At 41.7% G+C, this 10,252-nt stretch overlaps 1 protein-coding gene across 3 annotated transcripts; it reads right to left on the bottom strand.

Moving 5' to 3' along the window:
- Positions 1 to 215: 215 nt before the first annotated feature.
- LOC112574444 lies at positions 216 to 9,971 on the bottom strand. 3 transcript variants are annotated; one of them, XM_025255522.1, is made up of 17 exons: positions 9,785 to 9,971; positions 8,483 to 8,703; positions 7,476 to 7,574; positions 6,952 to 7,047; positions 6,437 to 6,535; positions 6,073 to 6,146; positions 5,651 to 5,778; positions 4,999 to 5,228; positions 4,214 to 4,438; positions 3,859 to 4,061; positions 3,332 to 3,475; positions 2,852 to 2,976; positions 2,293 to 2,471; positions 1,854 to 2,097; positions 1,471 to 1,634; positions 1,154 to 1,290; positions 216 to 928 (listed from the first exon to the last, which is right to left on the bottom strand). In XM_025255522.1, exons 1-17 carry the CDS (start codon positions 9,792 to 9,794, stop codon positions 895 to 897), a joined length of 2,412 nt encoding a protein of 803 aa, XP_025111307.1. In that variant the 5' UTR covers positions 9,795 to 9,971; the 3' UTR covers positions 216 to 894. The 3 variants fall into 3 exon arrangements, with proteins under 3 accessions (XP_025111307.1, XP_025111308.1, XP_025111309.1); XM_025255523.1 differs by lacking the exon at positions 9,785 to 9,971 and adding an exon at positions 9,002 to 9,485; XM_025255524.1 differs by lacking the exon at positions 9,785 to 9,971 and having other exon boundaries at positions 8,479 to 8,616.
- Between the last annotated feature and the right edge of the window lie 281 nt (positions 9,972 to 10,252).

A 10,252-nucleotide genomic window follows, 5' to 3' on the forward strand; every position in this document is an offset into this window, starting at 1 on the left:
CGTCACAAGTAAAAGGTTGAGAACCGCTGGTCTAATGTCAATAATGAAATTACTGTCGGTGTGGGTATGGGTGTCAATCGTTGGCAAAAAGTGTTATCGTGCTGTTCACGGCCTCGAACCAGTCTGTCTGATCTTGTGTCACCTGGCAAGTCAGATCGTTCTGGTCACACATACAGCGGAAAAACAACAAAACATATTCCCAAATAGAGCAAAAACCAGCGAGTTTTATTGTGGAATATAATATTGCAAAAGAGAACAAGCGTTCCCGGACAGCACAATGGATGCTTGGTCCTAATGTGGTCCAGAATGAAAAAGAGAGAATATCATCGTATGTAGAAGAACAATGATGCACTTATCATAGTGCTGTAGCTTTCTCATACATCTCACGGGTGAATCAAATGTTACCTTGAGAGTTCATCTCTCTCTTTTCTCTACCTCACCTGCGTGCATTCTCACATACAAACATTTCAAACACTCGGCCGTTTCTCTCCTCAGTAAATGGCTGAATCTTGTGGAGGCATGTCTCCCACCTGTGTGTGTTTTTCCAAAAAAAAATTTTCTTTCGAATGCGACGTCCACGATCATTCTGGAGTTCTCATTTCTATGTCTAAAACATTATCAGATTATCAGTCGTTCAGGTTTTGCTAACATTATCAAAACATAATTAAGTATTCGTTAACGTCTGAAACCAGCTCACCTGTGTCTTTGTCGTCAACACGATACTATTCTAACTGTTGTTAAAACGAGTTTACATCTGAAATGTTGAACCAACTCAGTTGTAATAAAACTCAAAAAGTCCACAAGTCACCATCGACGTTCAAGGGAAACAATTCAGAAAAGTTGTCAGTAAGACAACTCTCCATCAGTCACTGAGAATCCTTTTACCCGGTCCATTCATTTCTGCTTGGTTACATTTAGTTCATCAAATCTGCAACAGACAGATGACCGATAAAGTGTCTATAATTTATTCTCCACTTGACAAGTGTTTACATTGTATACAACTGATTATCACTTTTTCAGTTATTGACTGAGATTCTTAAAGAATTATTTTGTTCACGCTTTTCCTATCGACCAACAAATTTATGAAACCTATTAATAAGAAAAGAATTTAGTATTGCAACAAAAGTATCACATATTTGAATACAAAGCTTACCCGGACCATCTTCTAATTTCTCCTTGATTCAGCAGCCATTCGACAATGTCAGTCCACTCCATGGACACCAAGGCACTGACCAGACGTGTCCCAAAGTCTACAAGTGTCGGACATTTTCCTCGCACTCTTGCCAACATCTGTTCACAGTAGTTGATGAGATACATAACTTTTAGTAACGTTCCTAAAATTATGATAATTTTATAGTAAGTAAGCTTCAACTTAGAAACATCTTCACCTTGCCACACTCGAAAACGCACACAAGTACGTGTAACAACACACAAACGCACGCACGAACATGTCTACACACAAGTACACACTTCGAATGTCCGGAAGACCGGAGAGCGTGTTCTCTCGTCGCTGACTATAGCATCCACCTCGGACCTGGTCAGCCCCATGCGGATGCCCAGCTGCTGCGCTTCTGAGGCCAGGACTTTGCTGGCGATGTCCATCAGCAGGACGTCAGTAAACGGCGCCATCTTGTCTGCAACCGGAAGACATTCAACTACATCATAGTCCGATGGCCAATGGCTTGCTGCGAGAAGTGGTCACGTGAACTAACTACACCTTTTGCATGCCAGCGTAAAAAAATACTGAATACAGGCAAAAATAAACAGATTAGTCATCTTTCTTTTCTCCTTTTCCCTTCCTCACTTCAAATATAAATTAAGAAATATACATGAGCTGACTGATCACTACTTACTTTCAGGTTTTGTTCCAGTCCCTATTAGAGATTGTCTCTCCGTGCTGAGGCTAAATCTGAGGACACCCATGTCCTTCCACACCTGATCTTGACCCTTCCTTCCCTTTATCTTCTTGGAAATAGAGAAACCTCCCTCTCGCACGCGCACCTCTTGTCTTCCTCGCAGCACGAACTTGCAGAAGTCGCCACCGGAAGTTGAAGGCCATTTCATGCCATAGCGATAACTCAGCACGGCCTCTCTGTCCTGCAAGATGATGTCCGTACATTGTTGATTTGGGCTTTTTGTGTGGAATCTACAATGACTACGGGCATCCTGTGCTTTATCAATCAATCATTACACACTTTTCTATAATATAGAAATACAGTGCTCATATCAATTCTACTGTTTTCATTTATTCTGAAAGCTCACATTTTCCCGCAGTTTCTCGTCACGTCTTACCCCATGCTCGATGAGAACGTCGCCGACGACTGAGATGAGAAAGGAGGTCACCTTAGGCACGAAGAGCTCACCGCTGAGCTGGAGAGCCATGAAGCCCCCCACCAGGTGTTTGCGAAGCTGATTGGACAGGTGTGCAGGTGACGTCACTACCATCAACAGCTCCTGGCACTCCCGCCAACCTGTGTGAGACAAAGGTGGAGACAGCACGATGACCATGGCGAGAAATAAAGTAATGCCGAAATCATCCCATCTTAGTAAAATATAAGGACTTGATTAGTGAGCGGGAGTTAACTTTATGTCACAGAAGTTAATAAAGAAAGGAACATTAATTACTTACCTGTGTCTTGGCTAAAAATAAGTAGACAGTATTTTAGCCCGAGTCTAGCAGCTAGACAAGGTGTAGCTAACCTAGTGGCTAATTAAATAACTAGTCTACCTACAGACCAACAACTAAAGGTCACTGTTTTATCCTGAGAACAGCGACTCAAAAGCTTCATAAACAATATAGTAACAGTGCAATAAATAAATAAAGTAAATAAAGAGAGAGAATACAATTCACCTGGCCATGGTCTTGATGCCACGAAGAAGACAACAGGTTTGTTTTTCCGCATCTTGTACTGTTTAGCCACTCGCCGGCGAAGCTTTTCTTCGGGTACGTTCTTCGTCACCTCCATCGCTGTCATCCTTAACATGAAAAGTTAGACAGAAATAGTCAAACACAAATCAATTTCTTTCTAAATACTTTTAATTACTCACAAATATATTGCAATAATCAGATTATTTATAGTAACGTCTGTATCACATATACATACCTAACCAACAAGGTAATTTAAAAAATATTCCTGTTTATTTCCTGACTGGTATAAATGTAGGGTTAGATGTTTATTATGAAAGTGAATGGATAAACTGCTAAAAATAATAACAATAACAGCAACAAGAAGAATTCGTAGTAGCATCAGTGTTATTAGTCATCGTTATAAGTCAAAGTAGCCATCATCATCATCATCGTCATCGTCATCGTCGCCGGGGTCCCACGTACGTCTGATTAATGGCGACAGGCAGCCGGAAGCACTTGGCCTCTCTCGGTAGTTTGACGACCTCGACCTTGCGCCATCGCCCAGCCTCTCTTTCGTCGTTGTCAACTTCGCTCTCTGACCCTGAGGTCGAGTCCACTGACATCATCCTTTAAATATAGTAACAAATGTCATGTTCAGGGCTTATGAAGACTCTTATGAAGCTTATCTCTTTACTGGAGGAGTCACTCAAGGCTCTTCGTTAGAGTAGAAGGTACATAAAATGATTTTTGGCCAAAGGTCATCGCGAGTCAAACAGGAAACTAATCAACTCTGTTGAGGTACTAACAGAGCATAGTGCTGTGGTTAGATATTGTAAAATGTGCTGTGATTATTCTACACTTTCATTTTTGAAAGCAAAGTGCTGCCTCTTGGCATGATTAAGCCGATACAAGAACTTCAAGTCCACCAACTACAGAGAAGCTACAATCCCCTTCTCTTAGGACTGACCGACTTCATCTCTCCTCCGACACCCGTCACGTGACGTCATTACCTGGACCACACGGTCAGGTTCCCGCCAGTGTACCCTTGAGGACTCGGCACCGTCAGATGAAGGTTTCTTTCGACATCGGGGGTGATGTCCTTCTGGTCCATCTGGAATTTGTGGTAGCCTGTCTGCGACTGCACCTCACTGTCCTCCACTACAGCAGCCCCCGTGAGTGCTTTAGTGTCTTTGACTGGCACACTGGGCTCGATCTACAAACCAAAAATAAGATCAGTTCTCACGATTTTTTAAGGGACAGTTAAAAATACAAATAAAAGGATGTCATTGTGGCCAACGTGAACAAAGTCCATTGGAGGAAGATGGTGATGAAGGAGAAAGAGAGAAGAAGCAAAATCTCACAAACCTGAAGTTGTCCTTTTACTTTTCCTTTGAAGACTTCGTTGACACCGAGTGTTATGCCATTGCTCACGGCGGATTCTATTTTCCTGCAGCTTTCACCAAGCTCCACTTGCTGCTGCGTGGGACGGTATACTAGCAAGATGGCTCCCGCCACATCCAGCTCTGCGTCCACGTGACCTTCCACAACGTCGGCTACTGGTTCTTCGTCTTCAACACCTGAATCTTTATCCTGCAGACGAGTTCGCAAGATTAGAAAAGCACGTTTCGCGATTGATGTGACATGACACCATCCCTTAACTTTGGAAAATGTGTTGCTTTACTACAACTTATTTTTACTATATTAATGATGATGATGATAATAATAATGTTTTGTCTCATTTCTCTACTCCACAGAAGACGTAATGCACTTTACAAAAAAAATGCAAGTACGCAAAGAAAGACACAATATTTATATACAATACATACAGACAGAGACTAAAATACTTAAGCAAACAAGAAAATACAGAACTGACATATTGAGCAAGAAGTCGAGGCTCCAAGTAGTAACTCGTGTTTCAACGGCGACTGAGACCTGACAATTCTTTCTCTCACAACAGTTGAAAACATCCACGGAACAATCGTAGATAAAAGATGAGGGCCGAGTTGCACGACATGTTTCTAAATGTTAAATCTATTTTTAGAAGCGATTCTAGAACCAAATGCTTTCGATGCATTTTAGGAACGACTTTCTCTTCTAGGTAACGCACTTCAAGGTAGGCACGAGAAGAGTATAGGAGACAAAGGACCTGCCTGTCGTGGGCTCGTCTGCGCCGCTTGAGCCGAGCGGAGCTTCTTGACCTCCAGGGTCAGGTCGCGCCTTCTACCGCCTGCCGACACCATCCGCAACACGAGCTCGTAGAACTTCTCCAGCTCCTCGTGCAGAGGGTAGACGAGGTGCACACGAAGCTGCTGCAACAGACGGTACTCCGCCATCGGCCCCCAGACCTCCTCGTCCTCTGTCCTCAGGTTGGCGCTGATCTCTGCAAGCGAGTTGTTGTTGTTATTTGTTGTTTGTTGCGTGTTTGTTGTTTGTTGTTTGATTGTTGCGTTGTTTGTTTGTTTTGTTGTTTGTTGTTTGATTGTTGTGTTGTTTGTTGTGTTTTTGTTTGTTGTGTTTGTTGTGTTGTGTTGTTTGTTTGTTTGTTGTGTTGTTTGTTGTTGTTTACAAATAATCTATGCTATTTTATTATTATTTATGGGACGACAAGTCTTTAAAGAATAATAAAATAATTGTCTTTCTCCACCAAAGATAATTCAGACAATAGTAATAAGGAGTAATAGTGCAAGAAGAAGTATCTGCTCCTCTTGTTCCTTGAATAGTTTTTTTAAATGTGATCAAGGTTTTCTGCATTGTATTTTTCACGTTAAGGGTTTGTCCGCACCATATGTTTACAAATCATACCCGTACAGACGCGGTAGAAGAGTTTTGCACTCCTGATGTTACTCTGTGGCAGGAGTTGCAGAGAGAACTGGAGGTCGTCAGCAACGAAAGGACTGCCCACACTGAGTGTCGCTGTTGTCACCGGAGAACTGATCACATTCATGTTTATTCGTCAATTTGTGTATTCGTCAATTGATCATTATTACATCAGAATATCCATACATCTATCAGTTCGTCGGTCCGTCGTATTTTTGTTTATCATTTGTGACATTTCCTTTCATTCACCTCTACTTTCTTGCGTGTCATTCTGAATCTCTGATGTGAAAGACAGCCATACACGAAAGACAAGATCGGTTGGCTGGTACAAGTCTTCTACAAAGTTTGGATACTGAAAACATAATGTTTTCACATAAGTAGCCAGGTGTTGAGTCTACCTGTCTTACCGACCAGGGGAGTATTCCCGTAGTATCTGATGTATGACGTTCCAGGTCGTCAGCTCCTTAGCAGTCTGACCAATCTGACAAAGAAAATTCTCACATTAGTCAGATTCTCTGCCGGTCATTACATACATACATGTCAGAAATAACAATAAAATAATTTTTATATGAAATAAACAAAACAAAGAAAAGAGATTACATTTTAAACAAGTTTTTGTTTTACGATCACGACACAAGGAAGTTGTTCAGCTCCATTTTGAATACTTTGATTCTCACTATAAATTATGAAACATATTTACCCCGTAAATCTCTCTCTAAAAACAGTTTTCACACTGATTTTATAAAAAAAAATAAAGTTCATTCAAATTACCCTTGTCGGAATGTTAGGGTTAGCTCCCAGGAAAACCAACCAGTTGCAGGTCTCGGCGCAGGTGTTTCTGGCTGCGATGTGCAATGGTGTCTGGCCATTCTGGGAGCATAACAAAATAAATTACAACTCCTAGCGCCTAATTAATAATAATAATAATTTCTTTTGAATGTAGTTTTTATATATCCGTCAACTATGGCAGGTATGTAAAGGTAAGCCATACAAGACAGCCTGACACAGGATATCAACATAATTAACTATGTCAAGTGACAGTACACCTCTCCACCACAACCACCACCACCACCATCAGAAAGGAGGGAGGGGGCACAAGAAAAAAGACTGAAGTCAAAATATGTTTTGGAAGGTTTTAGAGGGCAGTCGATAAATATACAGGCTTGTGTGTGTTGGACGTGCATGATGCATATGGGTTTACACACGCACGTGCATGGATATGTTTGTATGTGGAGAATATGGGTGTGAGTGAGAGAGTGAGTGAGTGAGTGGGGGAGTGAGCTTACGTCATCCTGCACATTGACGTCACATCCTTGCATCATGTCGACCAGTAGCTGGTAGTTGTCGTGTATGGCGGCTGCGTGGAGGGCGGTGTGGCCTTGCTGGCGGTTACAAGACTGACCTCAGTGTTGAAGTTAAAATCATGATTCAGGCAAAGAACTTGCCTACTACTATCCTCAACCTTCCAGATTCTTCTACGAGTGCATTCATATATCGACGTGCCTGCTGCACCATGGGTGACTACGGGTAACATTGACCACACTCTTGAATCTTATGTTATGACATCAACGGCTATATAGCCTCTCATCCATCATCTATTATCCACCACCCATCAATCATCCATCAATCACCCTATCATCATCCTCTCATATTATGAATGTGAAAGAAGATATATTGTAGACGGTTTGACTTCAGGAGAATCGTTTTGCTCGATATCTTTATCAAACCTCACACTAGCCTCGCCTGTGGTGAATTCTGATGAATAATTTATAAAATATATTTTCCACGAAAAGATAACAAACGATCTTACCAGGTCTGTAAGCATAGGATTAACTCCCCTTTTCAGAAGGACTCGTGCAGCAGAATTGCTTCGACTCTTAATAGCCACATTTAGTATAGGTACTTGTCCCTGAAATATAAACGATTTATTCTTCTTAAATGTGTAAAATTTATTGGACTGGATTGTAAAATTCGATTATTTCTGTTCTCAGCCCCCGGATACATGAAGCACAACTGTAGCTTTACCAACCACCGATATCCGTCTTTGGTCGACTATCTTCTGTATCTGTTCCTGGAAGTATTCCTAGAAGTCTTCATCGTAATTAGATGTTAGGACATTTGTGGGGATGGCTGTGATGTTGAAAGGAGTTGCTGTTAGCTTGTTGATGATGTGCAACATGACAGCCACTCATAGTGTTCGTGATCTTTAGAAGGTCAGTCTGTCTTAGAGAGGAAGATGCAGGCAACAACTCCTTGCTTGACATGAGCTTTATAATCAAGCTTTATCAGGTATGACCGGCGACAAGAGTGTAAAAAAATGTTATTAATGAAATAAAAACGCGAGATCTCGTGAGATATCTTTTACCTTCGAGGCTTTCACCATTGAATTTAATGTCAGCCTGGGACATAAGTCTGCAGTGTACACTTCCTGCTGTCTCCCCTAAAAACCTTTACCTGATATAAAGTGGTTGGCAGTACTTGTCAACCTGTGTCTGTTATCGCCAGACACTCGATCGTTGCTACTGCAAGACGGTATAAACTTCCTCGTGTGATTTTCGAGGTCTTAGGTAGATAGATATGTTCTGACCAGGGTCTAATCGACAGGTGGGAGGTGATAGGACTGGGAAGGTATGATATTGGGTCCATTCATTTGTTTATAAAAATATTGAATAAAATTTCTGCGACCGACATTTAGCATAAAATTATAAGATATGATTGTAAACGATAAGTAACACATATATATATATGAAGACATAAGGTCCAGAGAACAGAAGTATATACATAAAAATAAAATACAGAGTATTGTTGCTTACTCACAGGGTCCCGGAGGTCGTGCAGTGGCCCCAGGTCGCCGCTGTCCAGCAGACGCGAGATTTCTGTGACGTCAGCTCGTCCACCTTTGTTTATCTCCTTCAACAGCTGCTGCAGGCTACTCCTACTCTCCTCCGGGGTACGTCTGGTCCTCCTCACTCCCGCCACTGGCCGTGAGTTACCCCGGGGGGCAGCCATCCGGCGAATGTTGGTCTCCCCCTCAACGTCTGAAATACATGTTGTACAAACATATATACATAAGATCCACAGGACAAAGGTACACAAATAACAAAACGACAGAGGACACAAAAATATATATATAAACTACACAGGACACAAATATATATAATACAGAGGACACAAAAATGTATAGATATGCACATACCTCCTAGATAAATAAATAAATAGACGAACTTACGTCTCAACGATAACTTATTAAATTACATTTTTTTAAAATCATACCCTAGAGTGGAATGAACATACCTATATAAACAATCAAGGTAATGAGCTGAGGAATATACTAACCTAGAATTTCACCTGGTCGCCAACATATGCATCTGGTGGAAAAGTAATCAAACTATCAGTACACAAACTCCTCGTGGGTACCCACCGTGCGTGTGCTTACACAGATAACCTACTCTGACTTTTCTATGACATCCGGAATGACACCCTAGCAGACCAACAAACAAGATCTCTTGAATCCCCAGAGACAGCAAAATCAAGTTATCATATGATCAAGGACGCGTACAGACCCACACCCGCACGCACGCACGCCCACATTTCTTGACCATAGAAGTTGAGTGCAGGTGACAATGAAATGCTGTGGACACCCGGTGTTTGCCAGGTAAGCCCTCTTGGTACGAACAGGCCAGGAGCAGCATGACTTTAAACCGGGTGGATTGAGGAAGGTATTGGAAGGCAGGGTGTTGTTTGCACAGGTAAAAAGGTTGAGGCACTTTGTCAAACGGGTATCTATCGTTGCTATCTACACATGACAAACGCTGCCTCACCTCAAGCGGCCCTACAAACCTTCGGTGTGGTGTGTTAGTGTGTCTGTGTGTGTGTGTGAGAGAGAGAGAGAGAGAGAAAGAGAGAAAAGAAATTTATTTTAAATAATGACCGAATCTGACAACCTGTTTCTAAAAGTTTGTAAAACCTTACGACTGCCTTTATTGGTGGAGAAAATCATTCTATACCGAAACACGAACCAGTGCACATTTACTTCTTTTTCTTCGTCATCTACTCTGGTATTCAATCTTAAGAAGAAATTCCAGAAATTTCTCTGTGAAGGTAAACTACTGTACTCACCTTTCTGCATGCACAGTGCGGCTGATCAGCTGCACATCGATGACAACGCGCGAGACGACGGCGGCGACGACAGGAGGAGCCGAGCTTTGTGACCCGCTGTTGGCCGCTGTACGGAGGACTGATACACCGGAGTTAGCGAAGAGGGAAGGGAATACCAGAAAGTTCTTAATCTCTGTCAACTACTACGACCAACGAGACATTTTATTTAAATTTTTCTGAGCTGTGTGTGTGGATGTGTGTGTATGTGTATGTGTATGTGTATGTGTATGTGTATGTGTATGTGTATGTGTATGTGTATGTGTATGTGTATGTGTATGTGTATGTGTATGTGTATGTGTATGTGTATGTGTATGTGTATGTGTATGTGTATGCGTTAGTTTCTGTCTCTTTGTATATAAATACACACACAGAATGAATGCCCATCTAATATAATGTGTCAATAATGAAAAATAATGATTTCTTCGCCTT

This window comes from Pomacea canaliculata, linkage group LG10, assembly GCF_003073045.1.
Source record: "Pomacea canaliculata isolate SZHN2017 linkage group LG10, ASM307304v1, whole genome shotgun sequence".
Classification (NCBI taxonomy): Eukaryota; Metazoa; Mollusca; class Gastropoda; order Architaenioglossa; family Ampullariidae; genus Pomacea; species Pomacea canaliculata.

Coding starts and splice junctions, on each gene's coding strand:
- LOC112574444 (XM_025255522.1), bottom strand. Junction 3,476..3,858: donor AACCTGACCGTGTGGTCCAG/GTAATGACGTCA, acceptor CTATATTTAAAG/GATGATGTCAGTGGACTCGA. Junction 1,291..1,470: donor CGGTCTTCCGGACATTCGAA/GTGTGTACTTGT, acceptor TACTGTGAACAG/ATGTTGGCAAGAGTGCGAGG.